General features: G+C 51.9%; 10 protein-coding genes across 10 annotated transcripts; 4 read left to right on the plus strand and 6 right to left on the minus strand.

The window, feature by feature from the left end:
* Positions 1–1,095: 1,095 nt before the first annotated feature.
* Positions 1,096–1,693, minus strand: BDP55DRAFT_564933 (CHCH domain-containing protein; the record flags this gene model as incomplete). The annotated part of the gene is made up of 4 exons (XM_060570378.1): positions 1,096–1,249; positions 1,330–1,444; positions 1,517–1,551; positions 1,641–1,693. The coding sequence occupies 4 exons, from the start codon at positions 1,691–1,693 to the stop codon at positions 1,096–1,098; spliced, it is 357 nt and encodes a 118-aa protein (XP_060423346.1).
* Positions 1,694–2,871: 1,178 nt separating this feature from the next.
* Positions 2,872–5,960, plus strand: BDP55DRAFT_390627 (Dynamin central region-domain-containing protein). The gene is made up of 4 exons (XM_060567219.1): positions 2,872–3,242; positions 3,304–3,690; positions 3,762–5,384; positions 5,441–5,960. Exons 1-4 carry the CDS (start codon positions 3,144–3,146, stop codon positions 5,753–5,755), a joined length of 2,424 nt encoding a protein of 807 aa, XP_060423347.1. The 5' UTR covers positions 2,872–3,143; the 3' UTR covers positions 5,756–5,960.
* Positions 5,961–6,385: 425 nt separating this feature from the next.
* On the minus strand, positions 6,386–10,794 carry BDP55DRAFT_637690 (uncharacterized protein; the record flags this gene model as incomplete). Its single annotated transcript, XM_060573011.1, has 2 exons — positions 6,386–10,000; positions 10,057–10,794. The coding sequence occupies 2 exons, from the start codon at positions 10,792–10,794 to the stop codon at positions 6,386–6,388; spliced, it is 4,353 nt and encodes a 1,450-aa protein (XP_060423348.1).
* Positions 10,795–12,095: 1,301 nt separating this feature from the next.
* Positions 12,096–13,460, minus strand: BDP55DRAFT_391193 (uncharacterized protein). The gene is made up of 3 exons (XM_060567220.1): positions 13,417–13,460; positions 12,425–13,366; positions 12,096–12,291 (listed from the first exon to the last, which is right to left on the minus strand). The coding sequence occupies exons 2-3, from the start codon at positions 13,318–13,320 to the stop codon at positions 12,225–12,227; spliced, it is 963 nt and encodes a 320-aa protein (XP_060423349.1). The 5' UTR covers positions 13,321–13,366; positions 13,417–13,460; the 3' UTR covers positions 12,096–12,224.
* Positions 13,390–13,883, minus strand: BDP55DRAFT_564788 (PWI domain-containing protein; the record flags this gene model as incomplete). Its single annotated transcript, XM_060570364.1, has 3 exons — positions 13,390–13,581; positions 13,637–13,727; positions 13,759–13,883. 3 exons carry the CDS (start codon positions 13,881–13,883, stop codon positions 13,390–13,392), a joined length of 408 nt encoding a protein of 135 aa, XP_060423350.1.
* A 328-nt stretch (positions 13,884–14,211) lies between these two features.
* Positions 14,212–15,769, plus strand: BDP55DRAFT_682076 (putative 26S proteasome non-ATPase regulatory subunit 9). Its single transcript, XM_060576246.1, has 4 exons — positions 14,212–14,660; positions 14,743–14,815; positions 14,865–15,199; positions 15,257–15,769. The coding sequence occupies exons 1-4, from the start codon at positions 14,490–14,492 to the stop codon at positions 15,380–15,382; spliced, it is 705 nt and encodes a 234-aa protein (XP_060423351.1). The 5' UTR covers positions 14,212–14,489; the 3' UTR covers positions 15,383–15,769.
* A 416-nt stretch (positions 15,770–16,185) lies between these two features.
* Positions 16,186–16,512, minus strand: BDP55DRAFT_564924 (uncharacterized protein; the record flags this gene model as incomplete). The annotated part of the gene is made up of 1 exon (XM_060570377.1): positions 16,186–16,512. A coding segment is annotated over one exon (327 nt), but the record flags the coding sequence as incomplete, so codon positions are not given.
* Positions 16,513–16,994: 482 nt separating this feature from the next.
* Positions 16,995–18,798, minus strand: BDP55DRAFT_391212 (uncharacterized protein). Its single transcript, XM_060567221.1, has 7 exons — positions 18,639–18,798; positions 18,497–18,575; positions 18,177–18,376; positions 17,982–18,118; positions 17,763–17,883; positions 17,636–17,678; positions 16,995–17,564 (listed from the first exon to the last, which is right to left on the minus strand). The coding sequence occupies exons 1-7, from the start codon at positions 18,713–18,715 to the stop codon at positions 17,130–17,132; spliced, it is 1,092 nt and encodes a 363-aa protein (XP_060423353.1). The 5' UTR covers positions 18,716–18,798; the 3' UTR covers positions 16,995–17,129.
* Positions 18,799–21,822: 3,024 nt separating this feature from the next.
* On the plus strand, positions 21,823–23,587 carry BDP55DRAFT_682090 (ras family protein). The gene is made up of 5 exons (XM_060576247.1): positions 21,823–22,186; positions 22,344–22,436; positions 22,504–22,657; positions 22,742–22,947; positions 23,016–23,587. The coding sequence occupies exons 1-5, from the start codon at positions 22,124–22,126 to the stop codon at positions 23,148–23,150; spliced, it is 651 nt and encodes a 216-aa protein (XP_060423354.1). The 5' UTR covers positions 21,823–22,123; the 3' UTR covers positions 23,151–23,587.
* Positions 23,531–24,397, plus strand: BDP55DRAFT_682095 (uncharacterized protein). Its single transcript, XM_060576248.1, has 2 exons — positions 23,531–23,826; positions 23,881–24,397. The coding sequence occupies exon 2, from the start codon at positions 23,988–23,990 to the stop codon at positions 24,291–24,293; it is 306 nt and encodes a 101-aa protein (XP_060423355.1). The 5' UTR covers positions 23,531–23,826; positions 23,881–23,987; the 3' UTR covers positions 24,294–24,397.
* The last annotated feature ends 119 nt before the right edge of the window (positions 24,398–24,516 follow it).

The following is a 24,516-nucleotide window of genomic DNA, read 5'->3' on the forward strand; positions in this document are numbered from 1 at the left end:
TTGTGACACTCTGAGGGAGGGCAGTTCCGATTGACGGCGATGAAGTTATACTTAAGCCTTCCATCCGTAGCTAAGGTGAGGAAGTTGGGGAGGTATTTGGCGGTGGGATGTTGTCGGGGCAACGATGACTCTCTCTTCTGCGACAACGAAACATGGATCCAGGCCGACGGGGTGAGCTTAAATTGTCGACAGTCGCTACGTCCGTTGCCTCTCTCTGTAATGAGTACCACCTGCCTAGCTACGCAGGGGGGGTTCCGTGCCGTCGTCGGGGACACGCCCGTTACTTAAGGGAGTCTTCTCAGTGCAGTGGTGTGCACCTGTGACCTGAAGCCCTTCCAGGTTAGTCCCTCGCGCCGCGCGTGTTCCCAGCGCTTCTCAGGGAGACAACCACAATGACAGCCCCACAGTGGCAGACGCCTCCAGATGTTCCATCGCTCATGCCCGTGTCGTGTCGTGTCGTGTCGTGTCGTGCATTTGTCGACTTCTTCGAAACTCACTACTTTCTCTCTACTAATCCCTTGCCCCCAGGCCATGAACTTATCTTTCATATTTTAACCCTCATTTTCAATACCTCTTGTTGTGTGTCCCTCAGACTCCTTGGGAGTAGTTGTATAATGTAGGCCATCGGGTAGCTGTACCCCTATTCAAGTATCTGACAATTGGGATTCTGTGCAATTCAGCATGTTTTGACCAGGTTGCCCCAAAAGCAAGTACGCCGTTCTGGGTCAAAATGGGTGGGTGGTGCCTGAGACCAAAGTGAGGATGGTAGAGCAACATATGCGTAAACAAATATGCCGTACCTTGCCTCGATCTTTACCATCTACAGGGTGACGCTCCCGATGCGATGCTACTGGGCCCGTTGTCAGAGTGCATGAAGTTCGTTGCTGCGCATGATGGCTCATATATTGACAATTTCTTGCATATCTGCGTTGTCAAGCAACCACGTCGTCGAAGATCCCCACAAATTCGTTGCAATGCAAAGACCTGCCCTGCTGGTTTGAATCCGTGAATAATGTACATCGGGAGGAGCTATCAGCTGGAGAAGACACAAAGTCAAGATTCTGAATGTCTCCGAGTCTCGAAGGACCCGTCGTATTACCATCGCAATTCGCCGGGCTTTGCGTCCTTGTCCTTGTTACCACTTCCCTGGGCTTGACCTTGGCCTAAAGCCAGACCGTTTGGGTCGTTTGCGGGTTTTGGTCCATTGTCAAAGCCTAGGTTTTTAAACTCATCCTTGGCCATGAGATTTCTGAGAGCAGAGTCATTAGTAGCCAGAAGGTCGTCGACGCACTATTCCATCAACAGTTGTATGATGGGAAACAGGCTTACCGATCCATTCGACATGCGAGGTAGGATTTAGCAAGGTCACGACATTCAGAGTCGTTTACTCCTCGTACTTTCTTGATGCACTCAAGATAGGTAGCTATGACATGCTTGCATTCGCCTGATCGGTTGCGTATCAGCAGACCAAGGACCTCAATGTTGGGTGGATTGGGGCACACGTTTCGCAACTCACCGTCATGGTCAAGTGGAAAACTGCCACGTTGAGGCCTAGACAAATCAAGGTCGCCATACGTTAGCCTGCACCACCTTACATATTGCGTTTGCTGTTGTAGAGAGGGGCCGGGCCAGGTACGAACGGTATGGGCTTGGCATTGGCCTGACGAGAACCAGGACCACCAAGTTGACTCATGATAAAGAGTATGCGGATTTCGGTACCGAGAAATTATGGGCAGGTCCGGCCAAAGGCTTGTCTCGAAAAGCTGCCGCTGTGTCGAGGTGAAGAACTTGTTTTGCCTGGATATATCTATATGAGCCTGAACATTGAGGGTGAGAAATCTGAGCCCCCGGAGCTCGGACAGAACGGCACCGCAGCTTCATTTACTTACTGATTGCTTGTATGATTTACTTCCACGTATGAGTGTCTTCTGATTGCCTCTTTGCTGGAGTTGTGGAAAAGCTCACTTATGCTGGCCGTATAGGGGGATCATTGGCTACGTAGAAGAAGGTCCGACGAAGGCGAGTGGAACGATGTTGTTCGTTTCTGTGCTCCGTACCTGAGGTACCAATGTACAGACAATGTCATTCTTGGCACCCGGTGACACCCAAAAGTCCACGACGGGACGCTATGGCTTTTTCAGAGCACCTGTCGCTAAGGAAGAAAAAGCCTCCCTAAGTAAGGTAGCTAGCTAGCTATGCACCTATGCTAAATATCAATACAATCTTCAGTGTTAAATCCTACCTTAGGTAGTACCTTGATTAATCCTATCTTACATCTGGTTTTGCCACGGGGAAGATTCCGGCAGAGGAAAATCCCTCGCTCCGCCATGGCCAGCTGATGCTTCAATTCTTGAGGTCCTGCATCCGTACCTTACTGAACGCTTGCCAGTGCACGCACCCTTGGAGCTGCCAGCTACCTACGTACCTCACCTATTTTCAGGGAGGAGTGAAAAGCCCAGGAGTCTACAGACTTTCTAAAATAGAAAATGAGATTAAATACACCTTCTGTTTCTTCATTTTCAGGAAATAAAACTTAACTGCAACGAACATTGTTCTCACTCTCTCAATTAGGAATATCCTACCTAATAGCTTGTAGGTACTGAGAGTGATGTAACTGAGCCTGAGGTGTCAGGGACTAACAGATCCGTGGATGTGTATTAGCTAATACTTCGAACTATTCTCCTGTACCAAACATTACGTCCCTTGCTGGAGCTTTCTGCGCAGGCGACCTGGTGGATCGCGCATGAATTCTCGAAATTGAACGACACGCCGAAGAGCATCTACGCGCATCGGCTCAAGCAAAGCCCCCCTTGGCCCAAAAATTCCATCTCGTCTGAAGGGGCTCCGTTCTCAACTTTGTAGTTTTCCCATCATCTGCCTCGCCCTCAACCTGCAGAGGTAGCCGACAACTCCCGACGAGCCTGCGCTTGCTCCCTTCACCTGCACTAGGTGCCCTGCCTTGTTTTGCGTCGCCCTGCGCTGCAGACTCCCCTCGGCCTGGCCTTTCGCCCTGTGAAAGAGCTTCCACTATTTTGCCTCCCGAAGCTCTCCTCGACATCCACGGCTGCTTCACTCCTCACCATCACCACCTCTTCCAACCCGATTCAGTGGGAGTCTCTGCCTCCTAGCGTCACCCAATCACCATGGCGTCCCTAGGAGACGACCTTCTCGGCACTGTCAACAAATTGCAAGACCTGGTCTTCAATACCATTGGCAGTGACTCGCTCGATCTTCCCCAGATTGTACGTCGTCTAATGATGGTGCATGAGCCGCCTAGATGCCCAGTCGCTGACATTTGAGCAGGTCGTGGTTGGTTCACAGTCAGCCGGAAAATCCTCCGTCCTCGAAAACATTGTCGGTCGTGACTTTCTGCCCCGCGGAAGTGGCATCTGTACTCGACGACCCCTGATCCTGCAACTCATCAATGTATCCGAGGACGAGAGTGCCCTCGACCCTTCCTCCGACCCCTACAGGTCCCCCGACCTTGCCAGAAGATCCGAATGGGCCGAGTTCCACCATATTCCGAACCGCCGCTTCAATGACTTCTCCGATGTGAAGCGCGAAATCGAGAACGAAACGGCACGTGTGGCGGGCAACAACAAAGGCATCAACAGACAGCCCATCAACCTCAAGATCTACTCGCCGCATGTGCTCAACCTGACGCTTGTTGATCTTCCTGGACTCACAAAGGTACGCCGCCAGACGGGTCTTTCTCGGTGCTAAACATCAAATCCTTAGCATGCTCTAACACAAGCTCTTAGGTTCCCATTGGCGATCAACCCACCGATATCGAGAAGCAGACGCGCAACCTAATTTCCGAGTATATTGCCAAGCCGAACAGCATTGTCCTTGCCGTATCTCCTGCCAACGTTGATATCGTGAATTCGGAGGCTCTCAAACTTGCACGACATGTCGATCCTCTTGGTAGGAGGACAATTGGCGTACTTACTAAGGTGGACCTTATGGATCATGGTACGAACGCGCTGGATATCCTATCTGGCCGTGTGTACCCTTTGAAGCTTGGTTTCATCGGCGTCGTCAACCGTTCTCAGCAGGACATCCAGGGCGCCAAGCCCATGGAGGAGGCTCTCAAGGCCGAATCCGAATTCTTCAGACACCACCCCGCCTACCGTAACATTGCTAGTCGATGCGGCACTCACTACCTGGCCAAGACGCTGAACACGACCTTGATGGCTCACATTCGCGAGCGCATGCCCGATATCAAAGCTCGCCTCAACACCCTCATGGGACAGACTCAGCAGGAATTGGCGAGCTATGGTGACATGCACTTTAGCGGAAAGGAGCACCGTGGATCCCTCATCTTGCAGCAAATGACACGCTTTGCTACGTCATTCATCTCATCCATTGATGGTACCTCAACCGAAATATCGACCAAGGAACTTTGCGGCGGTGCTCGCATCTACTACATCTTCAACTCTGTCTTTGGCATGTCTTTAGAATCCATCGACCCGACTTCGAATCTTTCGGCCCTGGACATTCGAACGGCCATCCGCAATTCCACCGGTCCTCGTCCCAGTCTATTCGTGCCCGAAATGGCCTTTGACCTTCTCGTCAAGCCTCAAATCAAGCTTCTCGAGATTCCTAGTCAGCGATGTGTAGAGCTTGTTTACGAGGAGCTCATCAAGATTTGTCACACCTGCGGCTCCACCGAACTGTCTCGATACCCGAGACTGCAAGCTAAGCTGATTGAGGTTGTGTCAGATTTGCTGCGAGAGCGCTTGGGGCCGACTTCTGGTTACGTCGAGTCCTTGATTTCGATCCAAAGAGCGTATATCAACACTAACCATCCCAATTTCCTCGGTGCTGCCGCTGCCATGAGTCACGTTGTCAGCAACAAACAAGAGAGGGAGCGAAAGCGCTTGATCCAGGAAGAACGGGAAAGACGGGAGAAGAGGCGTCTGAAGGAGCTGGGCGCTAATGGCACCGAAGGCCCCGAGGGCGAGGAGGAAGAGACGGCTGTCGTTGAAAAGGCCGAATCGAACTCTCTTCGGAAGCAGGCAGCCAAGGGCGCACGCAGCTTGTCACCTGGCGTGCGGGAAAATGGCACCACCGGTCTTAATGCGGCACTCAACGGGGCAAGGTCGGCTTCTCCGTCAAGATTCAATGACAAAGGAGTGGGCGGCGCGCGCGACTCTTTCTTGACCTACTTCTTCGGCAAGGACGGTGCCTCTGCAATTGGAGCAGCATCATCACCCAACTCCTCCATTGCCCGACACGTTAGCCAAAGCTCTGAGCCAACATTTTCACAGAGCATCCGGCGAGCTGAAGACAAGGTTGCTTTGCGCACTCCAGTACAATCTTCGTCCCGGGAAGAGCTGGAATTTGGAAAGCCTCCGCAATCTATAGATTATGGGTCCCTCTTCGTATGTTTTTCCACTGTAACATGTGTCTTATTGACGAGTACTAACTCAATGTCCAGGGTACGGCTAGCGGCGAGCCAGCTATGACCGAACGGGAAGCCATGGAGACAGAGCTTATCCGAGCACTCATCTCTTCCTACTTCAACATCGTGCGAGAGTCGATTGCGGACCAAGTTCCCAAGGCTGTCATGCACCTGTTGGTGAACCACTGCAAGGATGTAGTCCAGAACCGACTTGTCAGCGAGCTGTATAAGGAGGCGCTGTTCGAGGAGCTGTTGTACGAAGACGACGGCGTCAAGAAGGAGCGGGAGAAGTGCGAGAAGCTGCTTCAGACGTACAGGGAGGCGGCTAAGATTATCGGTGAAGTGTTATAGATACGTGTTGGAAAAGAAGAAACAGATCTTGGCGAAACCGGCGCCACATGCTTGCATTAACACCCTATTTATCTCTCTGTATCTCTCTGCCTCTCTCTGCCTCTCTCTCTTTTCCCCACTTCATCCCTCAGTGTGTGTCTGTGTCACGCATACATATGTACAGTCTTGGTTTCGTCAGGCGGATAAAAGGCGAGGTCTACGTCAGGGGGGGGGGGGGGGCGTTTCCGACGGAAAAGGCTTATGGGTGTCTGAGAAACGATACCATGATCGTTGTGCTGTACCTCATCTCAGTCTGCTGGGTGCCTATCATGTACCTTTTTGTGTCGAAGAAGTGTGTAATAGAAGATCCTCAACTTCAAAAAAGCCTGAGTAATAATCCGCCGTGGCTGTATTGCAATGCATTAGAAAAATGCGACAGCCATTGTTTCTAGATTTGCCTCACGCACAGAGGCTCTTTGTCCCCGTGTTCAATAGCAATCACGAATATTCAAGCTTGGGTTTCAACTTTCTAGGATTAAGAAACGGACTCTGCGCAAGGGAAAGATGTAAAAAATGGAACTGTTCGGCCGCATTTGACTATTGTGCTATGCTACCTACTCACGTCCCATTAAAGAAGTAAAAGTACAACGTCTAGTATTCGGATTGTCTCTCAACGCCGGGACCCGGCATGGGCGCTGGGTTGTTCGGATCATATTCTACGTAAGAAGACGGACCATTCCTGAACCGGACTCCTGCAGTAGAAGCCTCGCGCATTTGAATGGTGTCCCGTCGTTCACAGGAAATAGGGATCCGGCCCGTCGATTCGTACAGAGCATCATGACGATGGTGTGGGTATGGTCCCCTGTTCTGATGGAGATGACTGTCGTCTTCATACAACGCCCGCTGTGGTTCGCGTTCACGCAAGATCGGCCGACGAACGATGTACTCTCCCTCTGCATCTCGTACGTGTACAATCTCATAAGTCTCTTCATACCCTGCAGACGGAGGGCGAGTCGCGCTTGCGTAGCGCTTTCCGCTGCGGTGATCGCTGCTGCGACCTAGATTTTGAGTACCCACCGGGCTATGGTAGTACGACGACACCTCAGAAGCATGCCCGGCGTGACGAGCTTCATGCGATTCTGCGATGTATTGTCTGGAGTATTCATGACGAGCGTCATCGAGAACTTCTACTTCCGTGTGTCGTCGTTCAGGGTAGTTGGGAATGTCGGATAGAGGGGCGTCGTGCGCTGTGGATCGGCGGTTTTGTTGAACTATCTCAGGCTCCAGCAGTCCAGACTTCGGTATCCGAGCCTGCGCTTCGCGATCTTGGGCAAGATGCGACTCGAGAGCAGCAGTCAAGCTGAAGCTATCGGGATCCCTTACCGGTGGACGTGCAGAATCTGGCTCGGCAGTCCTTGAAGAATGAGGAATCCCCGGGGCGCGTCTTGCTGGGCCTGGTTGTACGTCCTGCGGTAAAATTTGCTCTCGGTCGAGTGACGGACGTGACCGAACCAACCTCGACTGTTCCAATGCATGAGTGGCTCTCTCGTCTTCCTCTACGGGGTATCTACTGCCGTACTCATAACGAGATTCGGCCAGGCCTCGGTCAGGGGCTCGATTTTGCTCGCGGTGACCATGGTGGTTTCCGCCATCCAAAGCTGGAGTACGGTTCGAGAGATAGCTTGACGGAAGGTAATGATCTTTCTCGTTGATGCCACCTGCAGGATGACCACTATCGTAGTAAACGGCACGGCCGCTTTGATCAAACTCTGTCGGAGAAGCGCCCCAAGAGCCTTGTGGGCGAGAGCCAACATTGGAAGACTGAAGCATCCGTCCTAGATCGCGTGCTTCATGAGAAGTGATCAGCGGTTGGTAGGCAAGTGCTACAGATCTCCCATTGTAATCTTCCGTTGAGAGTTGCGTGTCTCGGCGTTGTTGCTCTTGCCCCACGATAGGTGGTTCTTGGATGGCTCCAGGACCATGCCAGGCATTACGTTCATCATTAGAAGCATCTGCATGGGTGGCATAGGTGTGCCGAGCATAATCTGTGGTCTGATCTGAATGGCTGGGCTGTGACACCCCGCCCAGAGGCCACGCGACCCCAGATTGTTGCGAAGGCCTGGCGGGCTTCTTGAAGATCCAGGGGGCTGCTTCGTTGACGAGATTGAACTTGTGTCCCTTATTGCCAATAACGGCTTTCAAGTCAGGCATTTCTGTTACGTCCGGCATCAGGACCATATCTTGGGTCCAATCGAGTCCTGGCCCCACCTGCTGGAATCCAACATGTTGGTTCTCGAAGTGATTGACGAGCTGCGGGAGTGAGAACGTGGTGCGTTCTGGATTAACTGGTGGCCCTAGACCCAGTGTGCAGGATCTGCACATCAGTCCGTTGATATTGCGGACTGGACGCATAGCCTTGTTGTTTGATAAGCCATCGTTAAACATCCGCAGCGAGGGAGTCTCGCCAAATTTGTGCCAAAAACGTTTGAACACATGGTGTATAGTGACGTATACTCTCAAGGGTCCAGGCAAGTCCCTGACGGTGCTAAGCGAGTTCCAGATGTCTCTCGCGATTCGGGCCAGGTCTTCCTGTTGAGTGGTATACGAGGGCGTGAATGGTATGCCTCGAGGTGCAGTGGACGGTGGCTGAGGATTGCCTTTATGCGAGAGAGTGCTATGCGGCTGCCCAACATATGGTCGTCCTAGAATGGTCGGAGGGTGGTCTTGGGGGCCAGGAGGGATGGATCCAAAGCCAGAAGATACCACAGGATAGAATTGAGGGCCGCTAGACGGCCCAAAGTTCGGCGGTAGATAGGGCGCACGCGATATGCTAGCATCCGCATTGTATGTTGATAACGTATTGTACGGGTCGGCTTGTGGTGTGGGATAGGAAAGGGGCGGACCTTGGTCCGAAGGATAATGGTACACAGGGGCAGGTAGGAGACTACCACTCCGACCAAGAGTGTCATAACCTTGAGGCGGCCGGGGTTCTGTCGCCTTATGACTCTGTGCGGTTCCCTTTCCTGCGATTTGCTGAGAACCTTTGGTCGGTCGGCCGTTGGGTTTGAAAATGGACTGCTCTGGCCACTCAGCTCTCCAGTGAACAACGATATTGCCGAGACTGAGAGCTTTGGTATGCTTTGCGGCATAGTGCTGTATGACCCCCTCGAAACCGTAGAACCTATGGCTCTCGCAACCATTGCAGAAAAACAACTCCTTCCTATGCGACTCGGTATGCTGTTTGATCTTCATATCGAATACCCACTTCATGTTCTCCAGCGTGAGCTTCTGGGTAAAAGGACCATCTTGGGGATCGACTACAGGTCGCCGCCCAGCTGCTATAGCCTCCGCAGCATCTTTCGCAACGTCGGCGTAGAATCTTGTCCGTACTGAAAGAAGGACCCCCACTGCAAACCGTGGGCTATTCTCCTTGTTGACTTTGCGACCCTTATTCCAGCTACCACGGATGATCTCGTCGGCATATTTTGCCATTCGCGCCCGCACCGGGCCTTGGATATCATCCCAGTCTTGGTCTGTAACTTCCCTTGCTGTATCGACCTTCGTCTCAATGCTGGTTCTCCGAAGTTCAGTAGGACACTTCTTGATGTTCCTCTCAGCTTCGGCTCGTTGAGACAGCAATTTGGGCTCCAGCGTATTCCACGCATCCTCGTTCAATGCGGCTGGGATTTGTATGGCTGCTTGAAAGGAAGGCATGTGAACAATGATATTGGGTGGCAGAGGAGGGTCGAGTAACATAGCGCGTCGCTCAATCTCAGCACGCCGTAGTGCCTTCTGCGCAGCCGCCTGTTCGTGGGTCTTGTCTGACCAGCTGGGAGTTTCGAAATCTCGGTTTTCTGAAAAAGCTTGAGGGGGCTTTGGTGGTTCGTGGCCTTGGTCTTGCATCAATTGATCGGAACTCCCGTTCCGCGGAGTTTGCACGGTCTGGCATATTTGCGCCAGACCGCCAGCCACAGTCCACTTTTCCCATCGTGAGGCATCGATTCTGAGCTCTTTGCCCTGGGCGTCTAGTCCCTTGAGCCACTCTTCGACGGCTGCTGTCCCGAGGCCCTGAACCACGTCTAGCTGTTCCTTGGCGGCAGCAATGCTGGAGGCTGAGTACAATTTGGTAAGTTCCGACTTGTGATCGCCTGCGCTGATTATCAAAGCGCTTGGCGAGATGGCCTGTAGTTCAGGTGTGACGAAGACAAAAGCGAGTGCTGGGATGAGGGAAGATGGGGTTGTGGAAGAGAGTAGCAAGTCGATCTCCTGTGGAACGTTTAGTTTCGAGATAAAAGATGACGAGATCCAAATAGCAAACAGACCTTCACAGAATGCTTCAGAAGACAGGAACCACAACAGGTGACGCCAAATGCAAATACGGTTGCCAGACCATGCACTCCAGGCCCTGAACGCCAGGGGTCGGCATTCTCTTGTCGTTGCTCACAAGGCTTTGTAACACCACAATATTGACAGGTTGTGGTGCAGCACAGCCGCCACATGTCGAGTTCAGTCCGATTCCCTAGTGGCGAGGGCATCCTGGGATAGTGCAGTCTCCTTGAAAGCTGCCAGACTGTGTCTGGTTTGATTGGTTTGAAGAGACTCGCATGTTCCGGGTGAAGAGCAGTGTTGCTGAAGGAGGACTGAGAATCAAGATACACGTTGAAAAGCTTGTTTACTCGTAGCAAGGCCCCCAAACTCCTAGGGGGGAGAAATGTGAAAACTTGATGCCATATTCCAGACGGAAGAGATGCTCTGTCCCAAGGCAAGTTAGGCGACCTGCTCCTCGTAGCCTCAAGCTTTGGTCTCTTGGACATGCCTTGGTCTTGGCCAGTACCACTGAATTCTACAATGCTATGAGCAGCCTTTCGTTTGTTGTCCCGACTCGAGTGATCCTGCAAGCTCATGGCGGCTTGATCGGATGTAATGACACTAGAGTGACAATTGTCCCTCGGTGTGGAGAACTTCACATCATCTAAAGATGCAGCAGCCTGGGATGAAGCAGCATTGCCATTGTCGTCCGCTGGGCTGTCGCGACGCTGAGGCGATGGGGAAAGCTCCATTGCATCCTTCCTTGCGGCTGAGACACCCCCTCGAAGATGCAGAAGAGAAAGGGAAGGGTATGATGGGTTGGATTGCCAATAGCAACGGTGAGAGGTAGAGAAGAGAGGGGTTGAGAGAGATTTGAGAGCTTGAACACTTGTCAGGTCTGAAAATCGTGATAGGTTGAGGGCCACGCGACAAACAATCTCCGGTCAATTCGTTGCGTTTCGGACCAGACTCAGACGACGCCTGCCGAATGGAAATTTGACCCTCTCAGCTATGAGACTCTAAGGGTTTGTGGGGTTGAAGGAGAGATGGTAGTGAGATGGCTCCCGTACAGTCTGGGAATGACAATGAACGTCGGGAACAAAGGAGCCTCCAGATCTACTGTCCTTTCTCTGGAGATCACTCCAAGCGAGGAATGTCAGGCGTGACCGAACACAAACGCTTGGGAGTAAGGAAAAAGGAAGCCACAGCTACTTGTTTAGTTCGTGTAAAACGGTTTTCGGAGACAGCGATGGGCGTTTGGTTTGACCGACGTGTCGGGATTGGAAGGAAGTTGTACAGGCTAAGATGCGCTGAAGTGGCGGTTCCGCGTCGGGTTATTGTTGCCAATGGGAAGCTCGGAGCCCCGGAGCTATGGTGCGCCGTCCATGAGTGGAGACCTACCCAGTCGGGTCTTTGAGGCAGCTCTACCACCTTACCTTGACGTAAGTACCTCCAGGTCCAAGGAAGGGAGGAAGGTATTTGAGGTCACTTATGTGCAAGTACAGTATTCTTTCAAAACAACAAGCTTCTATCATGGACTATGTTTGTGACGGCTCTGGTCGCTTATACGCGTCGGAAAACGGTGTTCATGGTCAACGACTGAGGATCCTAAGTTGATTTGGCTTTTGGCACGACCACAGGCGTACGACCTCATCACGAGCGAACGGCATATGACACAGGTGCTCAGTGCTGTTGCGAATACATCATATTCATTTTTTTTTATATCTGTCTTGCAGGAGACAAATCTCTATGGAGACTACAGACTACTTTGGTCGGGACGATCATCACTGTCTAGCTTGAAACGGCGCCTTCATTGCTGGTATCTCCCCCGTGTCCAGGGCCGTGCTTGACTTTGGATCCAACAGGAACGGTGCCCATAGAGGAACGGAATAGAGAATTGCGATCATGGCCGTGTCAAGCCATCTTTGGTACTTTGTCGGGCAAAGGAACGTTACACAGCTATCACAGAAACAGCAGGCAGAATACCTTAGATGCCTTATGTCTATGGGACTCCAGAAGATACAGGTAACGTACCAAATTAAGCGAATTGCTTCGCCTTAGACCCTCCACCCCCTTGAATAGTGAACTCGTATGTATGTGTAAGGTATGCAGAAAAAACTTCTTAGACGATTAGCCTTAGCCGTTTGTGAATGAGGCAAATTGCGAGCTTAGCGTCTCTGGCTTATTTCTCCTTCTGCTGTGGTATTCTGCCTTCATGATCGCCGCTGGAAGACCTGGCAATAATGCATCTGCATAGTGCCGATATCTTGTTAGCAAGACATGTTTGACTTGTGAGCTACCATTGCAACAATCCCCACCCACCTATCATCATGTGATACAGGAATCGGCCTGTGTTCCAGTGGTACGAAGTTCCAGGATTACCTCTTAACGTGATCAGCCGATCTCAACGGGGCGAAGCTATGACTTGCGTCTACTGCTTCCTTTTGCCTCATCCCCTCCCTGGCCTCTTCTGCTCTCTTGGTCGGTCTCATTCGTGTCATCAGCCGTCTTACCGCGACCGCTGGGATTTGGAGAGCGGGGGACGCTACTACCGTGACGATGCCGCGGGCTGCTTCGAGATCTCGGACTCGCACGTCCCCGAGAGGTTCGACGCGTAGAGCTACGACTGCGAGATCTGGAACTTCGAGATGAGACTGAACTCGAGCCTCTACTGTGGGATCGTCTATCGCGAACTGGTGAACGACTCCGTGAGGATGAGTATCTGCGGCGCTTTGCAGCTGCTCGTTTATCGGGCGATGTTGAGGGCGTCGAAGGGCTTCGCGACGATCTCCTCTTCCTTCGTGATTCGCGATAGTTACCCTCACTCCTTCTGGGCGACACCGATCGATTTCTTGTAGGCCTGGGGCTGGATATGCTACGTTCTCGACGAGTTCGTCGGGCGGGAGGTGGGGGTGGGCCACGACTCGAGTCTCGCTTGCGTTCGGAGCTGCGTGACCGTGAGGTGACAGACGCCGGAGACGGAGAGCGCTTTTCGTTGCGACGGCGGCCAGATGCTCGACCGCCGAGACCGCGATCTCTAGGGACGTAGCTGTCTCTAGTGGACCCACGGAACGAGCCTCTGTCCCTCTGGTCGCGATTCCTCGCAGCCGGTGAGCGCGACCTGTTGCCGCCGAACCGCCCTCCATGTCTACCTCTCTGGTCGTAGTCCCTGTCACTGTTGCGACCACGCCACATATCCCCGCCACCACGGCCGCGGCCGCGCTCACCGCGATCCCTGTCCCTCGGTACAGGGCCATCTTGTTGACGTCTGTCGGCATCGCCTCGGCGGCGTCGTGCTTCGTCTGCGGCACGATCGGCTTCCATCTACTATATGTTAGTTACTGTCCTTAGCTCTGGATGAACCTGTTTCCTACCTTTTCTTGTATCAATTCCAGCTTCTTAGCCTCGAGTAGCTCTTTAGGCACACCCTGCGGGCTTGTTTGGGCACTCAGGAACAGTTTCCATAGTTCCCTGCAGAACGGCGCCGTGTCCTTATCCAAGAAACCCGTCAGTTGTATTTGAAGAGACTTGATGTCTGGCTAAATAGAAGTCAGCAGCGAAGCGCGAGAATCGGTCGAGACAGACAACACTGACAAAACGAGGCCCTTCAATCAGATTAAAACAAAGCTCAATGACAACGTCATCTTCGCTTCCCAGAATGTCGGAAATCTTGCTGGCTATCCACCTGAAAAGAGATCAATTAGCAATTGGGTGACAATGAATGACGAGGTTCTTGCTTTTTCATCACCTGAAGGTTGACTTTTTGCATGTCAACCTTCTGATTGAATTCCGCAGGGAATTTGGTAGACCTCAGGAGCTTTGCGTCGACGCCGGTCGCCATGATGGTCGGAGAGGCAAGGTGCCGATGGGATAAGAGGATGGAGGAAAGAAGAAATGGATGCTGTGACGTCGATCTAAGGACGGTCTAGCAGAAGATCGGGAGCTGGCTGGGGTTGAGCCTAGAGCCGGAGCCGAAGCTGGGCCAGGACGCTGGTCCAGGACGCTGGAACGCGTCGGGTTCCAGTGGGAACGGATGTCGTGCCTCAGGTACCAGCAGTGGCCTGAAGCTCCAACCAGGTCTGGTGAGTTAGTCAGCGGAAACCTTAGGGAGTCACAGTGCTGGCAGACACGCAGGGAGTGGAGGCACTCAGGCGGCTACCTGCCTTCCATACCTTGAGCACTTAAGGCAAGCACCTAAGCCAGGCAGGTGCTCATGACGCTGAGGTGCGCACCTACCCTATTTATGGCGCGGGGCTTACAATGTCATCTTCCCATTGTCGATGCAACACCCGACCAAGAGGGTTGAAGTTAAGATCCACCGACATCGATTCCAGCCCAAATACTGGGGACATGAACGAAGTTGTCTGCCATCACTGCAGGTAGTCAGGAATCCAACGTTCATTGCACTTAACCTCCCTCGCATTTCTATCGGTCCGTCCGGTCAACGATGGGATTGCCCCTCAGGATGGATAACATACACGCTCCAACCGTGCCCTCGGGCCCAGCAAGCAACACGCCGATGAACGGTAACCTTGGTCGCCTTTCCTTTGCCGAGCTGCAGAGGAAGAAGGACAACATGGAGGCCGAATTGAAAGCTCTGGGTGCAGTTCTCGACTCTGTTCGTGATTTCAAGAACCCCCCCGTCTCAGCGTTGGGAGACGAACATGGAGAAGCGAGCATTCAGCTGATTGGCGAGCCAGCACGGTGTTGACATGAATACACCTCTCACAACTCAAGATGGCTTTCCGAGAGCCGACCTTGATATTGCTCAAGGTGTTTCTCCTCTGGTGGCAGAGACCTGGCACTTTGCTGATCGTAATAGTGCGCACTACCAGAGCCCGCATCATCCACCTCCGCAATGACTATAAGAACCTCATGGCCATGGTTGAAAAACAACTCCATGAGCACTTTGCCAGCTCGCAAGAAGAGGAGGTACCCGACGTCCCGCTCTCCGGGGTTTCCAACACGTTGGCAGATCATTCAGGATCTCAACCGCTGGAGGAACCATTCGCAAAGGTCAACAGTGTGGTTCCAGGAAGCCCAGCCGAGTCAGCTGGCCTGAAGCCGAATGACCAAATCCGCGTATTTGGGTACGTCAACAGGTCAAACCACGACAATCTCAAGAGGGTGGCTGAATGTGTGCAAGGAAATGAAGGTGTAAGTTGACTACTGCCCAACTCTTAAGAGTACGCATGTGATGTTAATCAAACAAAGCTACCTGTTTTGGTCAGGGTATCTCGACTTGGCCAAGGGGCGCGGGAGGAGCTGCACTTTACACTGACACCAAGACGTAACTGGGGTGGTAGAGGTTTGCTGGGCTGTCACATCTTACCTTTGTGAGAGAAGAATAGATCGCCTCAGCCGCGGGAGACCAGAGAGGGTTTGGCATCGCCTCATGTACAGTAGGCAGGCATTGTTCTTGATGATTTCGCCGGCATAGAGCGCGAAGTTTCATGCCGAAAAGCATCATTTCAGATCTGGTGGTCTGCTTGCGCCATGTAGAATTCGATCAGTGAGAGTCACTCAGACCTGGGGTGCTTCAGTGCCTGAGATGAGGTAGAAGCCCATGCCTAAAGCTTCGGTCGACCCGGTTCAGTAGCAGCTACATCTGCTGCTCAAGCACGTCGGCTTTTTCAAGCTTTAACCAGCACTGCAGTCGTACCAGGTAACTTTAATATCATAGGTCTAAAAAATGAAAACCATGAAAATTACGTTGATGTTGGGTCGCGATAAGGTAGATTGTAGTTTCGGGTACAAAAATACGGTTAAAGAGAGATGACAGCAACGGTTTGGCCGACGTTTGCGCATGGGCGAGATTGGTGGGAATCAAGGTACACGAATAGGTTCCTACCAGACCCTAAGATCCAGTGAAGTTACTGTTAAGGAAATATTAAGGACTTAGAGGAATTGATCTACCACAAAATGAATCTACAGGCATGTCATTCTGCCCAAGTGCGGATGACAGGTGCCATAAGGACCGAGGCGCGGCGAAGCACTGACGTTAGCTAATAGCCTGATATACCTAATCCCAGCTGCAGATATGAACCTGCGCCTCGGCGCCCAACATCACTAGCCACAATATAGCGGTGCGGGTATCGCCTTGGGTAAGCTAAGCTACCCTGTTCGTATGAGCTCATTTCGATCTACGAGAGATTTACTGTTTTCAAGCTGGCGCGGAGTTTCGTATATGGTGAGTAGGCGTAAGCTCTTGGTACCAGATGTGCGAAGTGAGGAAACTTTGGAAAGCTGTTGCAAGTCTGGTGGCTACTGTTCCTCTGCAGTTCTACATGGCCTTCTTGTATATCACAATGCGTTCGGTCTAGCACATACGACCATACCCATCGGAAAACTCGGGATCCCGTCCGCTCTCCCATAGATAAGCGGATGAGGGCCGGATTAGTAGTTGGGTCGGTGACGACCAGCGAATACCTGGTGTTGTATGTACTTTTTTGGTCATGATTGAGCGAGCGGATTTAGAGCCTTCGCTGGTTCTATTTTCTCTTTCTGATACTCCAGCGGCATAACAGGGGCAAGCATTCGTGTTCTGTAGCCTCTGCCTCGCTTTGCTCTATTTGAGAGCTTTCTGATAGCTAAGTGAACTTCAATGACACATGTTACTCAGCAGGTCGTAAACAACTACAAATGCCATGCTTACAGATGGAATGAATGTACTCGAGCAATGGTGCCCCACGGGGACCCAAATTCAGGACGAACGAAAAGCTGTGAAACACCAATGTCTTCGGTCACCCAACAAATGAAACCCCACGGGTGTCTAGGACTAGTATCCAGTCCACGCGGGACTACCAGGATGAATTAGCCCTGTCTATCAACAGTCTGCTAGCAGGTATCTACAGACTGCGCTGATCTGCACTTATCGCCGAGACTACCTGGTGCAATCGGGAAAGAGGGTTATGATTAACATTCGTCGAGTACTCAGTGAACACGAGGCGGCTATTCCAAAGACAAGTTCGTCTCGTCTCGTCTCGCCGTGTTATAGGATGAATCCGCTCATAGTACAAACATTAAACATTATAAAGCAGCAACCCTCGCATCCAGTCGAGTCTGCCCTGCCAACCCTCTTTCCACGTCACACATCCTCCGGCCCCATTGATAACCTCCTAGTCTCATCTTTAGCCCTAGCCTTCCCGTAAAGCTCAAAATCCGTGTAGACGCTACTGATCGCGACCCTGGCGGCAGGAGGGGAGTTCCACTGAGACGGTCCACCCCCGTGGTGCTGCTGCTCCGGGGACGACCAGGCGTCCAAGCCGACGCGAGAGACTTTTTTCGCTGTGTTGTACGTCGCGTACGTCTCACCCGTGCCCGCAGAAGATTCCCCATCTCGCGGCGGCGTGTTCCTGCCCTGGGGGAAGACGCACCGCCACGCGGCGCGGAGGATGGGCATGCCGAGGACGAGGTTGCCGACTAGCATTGCGGTGCTCGTCTCGCGCACGCACCACATGAACCAGATGGGGTCAGTCGAGTAGGTGAAGACAGCGACCTTGGTGAGGATTGCGCATAACATCTGTTGGAGGGACGTTAGTTAGGAGGGAGAGACTTGCGCGAAGGGACAGGCCTTTGAGGGATGGGACTCACAACGAATACACCCATGCTGAAAAGACAGATGAGAAGAAGTTTCCTGCAGTATTATTGTCGTTTGGCATTCAGATTCTGTCCCGGATGGGGAATCCATCGTCCAACACAAGCAAAGGGATGTACGTACTTTCCTATTTTCATCTTTAACCGACTAATCAGTGTGACCGGGATCAGAAGAAGCACCAGATCTGTCGAAAGGTTCATCGTGATTTGCAATATGTTGTAGTTCTTCCATGTTAAGCATTCCACTGAAGCAACAAGAGTCAGCTTCCTTCCAATACTCCAGGCTATATTCGTGAGATAGCTGATTTGTTGCAACCAGCTTCCATCTGTGAGGAGAACTCACTATTCTCTGGCTCGAGCTCCATGTAGTCAGAAAACGGCCTACACCATCCTCCATATAGTGAAACGATGACCGCGACGTATGCGAGCCCGGTGTAAGCTGCAACGCTAACCCAAGTCTTTCGATAATGACCAAAGAGACTGCCAATGGTGAGTTCTTGTGCTGTATAAGCGAGAGTTTAGAGGGCCAGATACGTACGTCAGGCGGTTGTACAATAGCAGTAAACAACACTTATTACCCCAAAGTGTTGTTTGGATTGAAGTTTCGGATAGAATGTTCATGATTCCCATCCTACGACCAACAGCAGCGTACTCGCCCAGAGTGAGGTCATCGAAGTCGGTTGACGCAACAATGTTAAAGTAGATATACAGGGCGGAGATCGAAGTCGTGTATATCAGCTACGAATATTACAAGTCAGCTCGTCCGTGATAAATCAGATCCTTTGTGAGCGGTGTATAAAGATCTGATCTGGGGGTAGACTGGGATGCTTCTCTGGTATAATTGACGAAGAAACTTACTACTATGATGGCCATCAATATATCGTCTACAGTAATCTTATCGAAGAATCTGCGCTTGCGGACGAGGTACTGTGACTGACTGGGTTGGCCTATCAGTACAAGACTTGGTTTTTTCTGGAAATGTCGAGTATGATTTACTCACTATCTCATAATGACCGCCCCCATCGCCAGGCAGTACCATACCCAGCACTCTGCTGTCGCGCTGACTGGCAGAGCCATCGCGGCGGTGCCAACGACGAAATGCCCGCCAAGCCGATGTTGAGACTATGAAGGCCGAAAAACGTGATGTTGTCGATACCTTTTCCAACCTCAAACTCTTTCTCTTTTTCGCGATCAAAAAGCTTCCAACTCTCCAAGGGCACAGGCAAGGTTCCACAGGGAGGGATTCACTCCTGACTATATCGTCGGTGCAGTAGTCTGTTCGGAACGATGAGGCATTCCAGTCCCGATAGCCACTGAACCGCATCCGGCTCTCGAAGGGGGGAAGCATGGCAGAGAGTCCCAGAACAACCCACAATCGCGAGCCTACCTTGACCGGTTCGACACAAAGATGGCTTTGAACCAACGACGAACTCAAAAGCCACAATCGCAACTCTAGGTGAGCGTTCTCCAATAATGGAGGGGTCGCTCCCCAATATCGACGTTGGCACTAAGTAATGCATTAACAGTCGATGGAGAGAAACACACGAATGGCTGGTAAAGGTCTGATTCATGAGCATCTGGCTGCATTCGGATGGGGATCGTCAGCTATCACTGGCGAGTTTTAGCGCCAGCACTACAAAGCACCAATATCAACGGGTCGGCAGCTTTCTCCAATTCCCTCACTCCCCTCAATAGTAACCTCAAAGCCATTACAGGGGGGGCGTCTCAGACATTATTGATTCTGTCCTCCTTCGGACCCGCAACGGCGACGCTGCCCAGGAGGCGATCACCGTCCGTGAAGGTGATTGTTACTTTCCAAGCTATCCAAGCGTTCGCCGAGACAAGCCAGGGGAGCCGACTTCTTTACCTCCGAGTCTTTGAGACGGAATCAGGTCCGACTCGGGTCATGTGTCGTTGATCACTTTCAAGTTATCATCGAGAAAGGTTGGCCCACCCGCCCGCCAACCCGCCCATACCGCGCGGCATCAGTGTCTCCCGCGTTGTTAGTCTCATCTGTCCGGCACCCGATAATCGATGACGGACTGGACATATCTGGCGGGCGCGAAATTCCATCGTGTCAAGCCCTTGGTTTAATTGTTTTTCCCGGCCTAGGCCTGGCCACGGATTGAATACGCAAGTGTCTCACCGACCGATCACATCACAGTAGGCGTCGAGCATAAAAGGGTAGCTTCACATTATAGGAGCGCCACCTCTCAGCCACATTTCCCAGCAGAATCCGAGAATCAGGTTCGCCAACGGCCCAGATCGTATGTTAACTCGGTTTCTCCTTCCAGTCGGCTAGGTATTGCAACAGGTAGGACGGCGGGAAGGGAGAGTAGACTCGGCTGATATTGCTGACTAGCCGACTGTGATACCTCATACGAAGTGAGATTTACAGATCCCAAGACCATGATGTATATTTTATTCGAGAAGGAGCAGCGTTCATCGACAGGTCTTCCGAGAAGACATGGCGGCGTGAATGGTGGCTTCGGTCAGACGAGCATGGGCCGAGTCCGTCTTCTTCCCGTGGAATCCCTCGGAACGAAGCGTGCATTATTGTGCATACACGGCGATACAGGAAGGCCGATGTCCGGCATGGCTTGCTTACCGTCGCTGACAGACTTGGGAACAAAAAGTCAAAGTTGAACAAACGCGAGTAGGGCTGACTTCAGCCACGAGACGATCTGCCAGAGCCATCAGAAAATTCATGGGAAGTTCCGCTGGTCAACGTTTGAATGAGTATAAGCCCAGCTCTCTGATGAGTCGACCGCGAAGATATGGTGAGACGAGTGCATGTCTAATGGAGAGTTGTGGGCCAAGGTCTAAGTCCGCCACACAGCCAGTCAGCAGAAAACGCAGCACATTGGGTATATGATGCTCGACATATCGAACGAAACAACAGAGGTCCAAGTCAGAACTGTAAGGTCCCGGCCCAGAAGCAACTTCCATAAGAAGCTGAACTAGATGTCCAAATTCGAAGCAGGGCTGTGACTGAAGGTGCGGCTGAGAAGCCATCCAATCGTATTCGCGATACCTTAGTCCTCTGCAAGGCTGGAGGCTGACTTGTGTAACTTCTTCATGACACCGAGTTGCCTGGTTGGGCGAACTGCATTCGGATTCTGGTCAGGTACCTCGAGGCAACTTCTGATGGATCTACGGAGACAGGCAACTCGTCGGTGTGAATGCTGAGGGAGATGGCAAAGGCTCAACTTTGTGAACCTTTTTGTTGCAACATTTCGGTATGTCATGTCAGCCTGTTCCTCCTGAGAAACACGGATAGCGAGCCCGTTCTTGTAGACCTTCCCTGCAGCATTATCCGAGGTATCCCCGGTTTGATGATTGTACCCAGATTTCCGGATACTGGACTCCGGAGCGACCGCCTCTAACGGATCGGGATGGTCGTTCGCATCACGTGATGATATGATTATGTCATTCCATCTTTGTTGTCCATCTACGATCTGAGCAGGTGCCAACCTTAGGTAAGCCAAGGAATGGTCATCAAGGTAGATGGACCATTAGGCAGATAGATATTGACTACCATGGGCGAGCAGGCAACGGTTGGGAAATAGGCAAACTAGGAAGTTGGATTACAAGGCAAGTCGCAACCTGATGGGGGTTTTGACCGGAAGATGGAGGCCTGAATGGAATACACGAGGGGATTTGTGAGATGTGTGGCGGAGGATCGCGTTGGTAGCAGAACATGGGAGATATTGATTGACTGTTCTGGTATGAAAGAAGATTGGCAATGTATGAGGTGGCTATGACAAAGATGTTGTATGTCTGGATTGACCGCCCAGGCCGCTCTCTGGGTCCCCAAAGCAGTGACAAAAAAGCGGACCTCAGAATAGCTTCGGTAGTTTTCATGACAGGCACAAGACTGAGGATGCATTCGCCGCCAACCTGCGCTGAGTTCCTTACCTTAGGTACATATCAAGAGCAGTCCGCCAGCGAAGGTTTTGTCTTTGCCTGAAGTAAACCCAACTTATTGCTGAAGGAGGCAAGGATACCAGAGGAGTCCCAATGGGCCAAATGGAAACGGTCCGGGGGAAAGAACAAATGGAAAGTAAAGCACCTGTCGCCGCCCATTCAAAGGGGTCCCCGCTATGACGAGACACCGCCGCACGTGACCCTTGCCTAGCCCAATCGTGCCTACCCGACTTTGGCCTGCCTGACTGAATTTTTCGCTTAAGAAGTACGGCTTCCTTGCAAGCTCCCCCGCCATCCTCAAAAACATAACCCCCCCTAAAGTCGATCAGTCGGTGACGATTTCCACACGTCGAAAAGTTTACAGCCCACTACCCATCCCTCTCTCCGGTACGCCTTCATCTTTCCCGCGCACTTGCCGACGTTGATTTCCGCTTTCACTTCGACAAATCTCTCCATCTGTTCGGTTTCTTTTGCTTTGCGCCAGCTGCTAACGTCGCGATCAGCCCCGCTTGTTTACAATTCACTCGCACCGAACCGATTCGTTCACCGATCGCAAACATGGCCGAAACCCAGACTCCTACCTTCAAGCTCGTCCTTGTCGGCGATGGCGGTACCGGAAAGGTGAATATGATACTCCTTCGTCATCCATGGCCCTCGTCGAGGTTGCGCCCGACAACAGCGTTTGCCTTTTTCGCCGACATCGACCCCTCGACCCGGGGATTCCTCTCCGCTCCCCCCTTCCCTTTGACCGCGTTGCTAACCATGCGTAACACTGTAGACCACCTTCGTCAAGCGTCACTTGACTGGTGAGTTCGAGAAGAAGTACATGGCCACTCTTGGTGTCGAAGTCCACCCCCTCGGCTTCAGCACGGTAAGTGCCTTCCAATCGGCTTGGTCCTCCTGCAATATCGTTCGCCGGTCTCTAACAGTGCGCATAGAACTTTGGTCAGATTCAGTTCGACGTCTGGGATACCGCCGGCCAGGAGAAGTTCGGTGGTCTCCGTGATGGTTACTACATCAACGGCCAGTGCGGTATCATCATGTTCGATGTCACCTCCCGTATCACCTACAAGAACGTCCCCAACTGGCACCGTACGTAGCACCCATTGGATCGACATGACTCGAATCTATACCCTTGACCCTGAATGATCAGCCCGACTGACAAGGACTTTCTAGGTGATCTCGTTCGCGTTTGCGAGAACATTCCCATTGTTCTCTGCGGCAACAAGGTCGACGTGAAGGAGCGCAAGGTCAAGGCCAAGACCATTACCTTCCACCGCAAGAAGAACCTCCAGTACTACGATATCTCTGCCAAGTCCAACTACAACTTCGAGAAGCCTTTCCTCTGGCTTGCACGCAAGCTTGTCGGCAACCCCGCCTTGGTAAGCTCCCTGGCCGACTATTTGCACCGATTATTGCCCAGAAATTTTCAATGCTAACTACTCCACAGGAATTCGTTGCCGCACCGGCTCTCGCTCCCCCCACCGCCCAGGTCGACGAGAAGCTCCTCGAGCAGTACCGCCAGGAGATGGCTGAGGCTTCCAACATGCCTCTGCCCGGTGAACTTTCGGACGATGACTTGTAAATATAGAGACGCGACATGGACATGATCCCAACGCGGTGGAACGGTTGAAAGGACGTCGTGAACCGATATTCTCTGGCGCAGACCGGCTATAGCTGGTCACGGTCATTATGATAGAAGACGGCACGGCCGGTTCGGTATGGTAGACTCGGAGCTGGGTGGAGGGTTTTACACTTGCTGGGAGACGACCAGCATACTTTGAGTAGTTTGACGCCTTACAAGATGAACACTGAGTCCTTACATTTCCACCAAGGTGTCTCGGGTTCCGCTCGTCCTCTTCTCTACTTTGCGTGTGCGTACCTCGGCAGACAGCGCAATGCATTCAATTAGATAGCAATTCAATGATTAGCTAGGCATGATCGGGCAGACAGACAGATATGAAGAGAGAGAGAGAGAGAGAGAGAGAGAGAGAGAGAGAGAGAGAGAGAGAGAGAGAGAGACCGGAAAGGCAGGTAGAGAAATGGTCAAGAACATAGTCTCGCCTGACCACAACATGCAACTCAAATGAGAGATGACAAGTGAGTTCAAGATATCTCGAAGAGTGCATAAGCAGTAGCTTGAATGGTAATGTAACGGACCCAGTTTACGAGTAAGAAAGAATGAGGTACAGTACCCAGATGGAAAGTTAAGGGTCTGAACTCCGGAGTACCTTTTAGTGAGTTTCGGCGAGGGCGGAAAAGTAACTCATTTTGTGCAATCTGTTCACCACTCGGCATCTAACAACGCAGCGCAGAAACGAACAACATCTGCGATTGAAGCCCCTGTTGATCGAGCTTTCAGCGGAACACACTTCACTTGGCTGAGACATTACCCTAAGTGTATGAAGTGACTTGCCAGCCAATGCTTAACTTGAGAGGAGAGCTTGATTGCTTGCGCATGTGGGTCTGTATTGTGGCTGCAAGCACTGTTTCCGCACCAGATCTTAGTAAGTATATCTGGTCGAGGGACGGGGGTTTTGTACACTATTACAGTCACCAACCTCCTCTTAATGTATTACGGATACCCCTGTTCTTCTCTCTCAACGCGCTTTTGGTTCACCAAACGAGGACAGACGCCTACGAGTTGGGGGTAGCAGTGCTAGATTTGGGATCCAGTGACGCGTCTGGTCGTACATTTGGCGGGGGGTGGCTGGGTGTTAATCTCTGATAGTACGGATATTTGGTGTCTGACCGTCTAACCGCCTGACCGAAGAAGGTAGAGCTGCTAGCGGGGCATAAGGGGACATGGATTGTAATGGGAATCCGTTCGCTGAGCCCGGCTTCTATGCACATTGCCACGCGTGCCATTGGGTGTGCTGGATTTCTGGAAAAGTACTCCGTAAGGTAGGCGTATGTTCTCATGGGACAGAAGATTGCTATACACAAGTGTA

Source organism: Colletotrichum godetiae, assembly GCF_030913485.1.
Source record: "Colletotrichum godetiae strain CBS 193.32 chromosome Unknown BDP55scaffold_71, whole genome shotgun sequence".
NCBI lineage: Eukaryota > Fungi > Ascomycota > Sordariomycetes > Glomerellales > Glomerellaceae > Colletotrichum > Colletotrichum godetiae.

Coding starts and splice junctions, on each gene's coding strand:
- BDP55DRAFT_391193 (XM_060567220.1), bottom strand. CDS start 13,320: ATGCCGACAGACGTCAACAAGATGGCCCTGTACCGAGGGACAGGGATC. Junction 12,292..12,424: donor TCGGCTGATCACGTTAAGAG/GTAATCCTGGAA, acceptor GGCACTATGCAG/ATGCATTATTGCCAGGTCTT.
- BDP55DRAFT_390627 (XM_060567219.1), top strand. CDS start 3,144: ATGGCGTCCCTAGGAGACGACCTTCTCGGCACTGTCAACAAATTGCAA. Junction 3,243..3,303: donor CGCTCGATCTTCCCCAGATT/GTACGTCGTCTA, acceptor ACATTTGAGCAG/GTCGTGGTTGGTTCACAGTC. Junction 5,385..5,440: donor TAGATTATGGGTCCCTCTTC/GTATGTTTTTCC, acceptor CTCAATGTCCAG/GGTACGGCTAGCGGCGAGCC.
- BDP55DRAFT_391212 (XM_060567221.1), bottom strand. CDS start 18,715: ATGGCTCTGCCAGTCAGCGCGACAGCAGAGTGCTGGGTATGGTACTGC. Junction 18,576..18,638: donor GGGGCGGTCATTATGAGATA/GTGAGTAAATCA, acceptor AGGCCAACCCAG/TCAGTCACAGTACCTCGTCC. Junction 18,377..18,496: donor TATTGATGGCCATCATAGTA/GTAAGTTTCTTC, acceptor TAATATTCGTAG/CTGATATACACGACTTCGAT.
- BDP55DRAFT_682076 (XM_060576246.1), top strand. CDS start 14,490: ATGGGATTGCCCCTCAGGATGGATAACATACACGCTCCAACCGTGCCC. Junction 14,661..14,742: donor TGGGTGCAGTTCTCGACTCT/GTTCGTGATTTC, acceptor TTGGCGAGCCAG/CACGGTGTTGACATGAATAC. Junction 14,816..14,864: donor CGACCTTGATATTGCTCAAG/GTGTTTCTCCTC, acceptor TGATCGTAATAG/TGCGCACTACCAGAGCCCGC.
- BDP55DRAFT_682090 (XM_060576247.1), top strand. CDS start 22,124: ATGGCCGAAACCCAGACTCCTACCTTCAAGCTCGTCCTTGTCGGCGAT. Junction 22,187..22,343: donor GCGATGGCGGTACCGGAAAG/GTGAATATGATA, acceptor GTAACACTGTAG/ACCACCTTCGTCAAGCGTCA. Junction 22,437..22,503: donor ACCCCCTCGGCTTCAGCACG/GTAAGTGCCTTC, acceptor CAGTGCGCATAG/AACTTTGGTCAGATTCAGTT.
- BDP55DRAFT_682095 (XM_060576248.1), top strand. CDS start 23,988: ATGCTTAACTTGAGAGGAGAGCTTGATTGCTTGCGCATGTGGGTCTGT.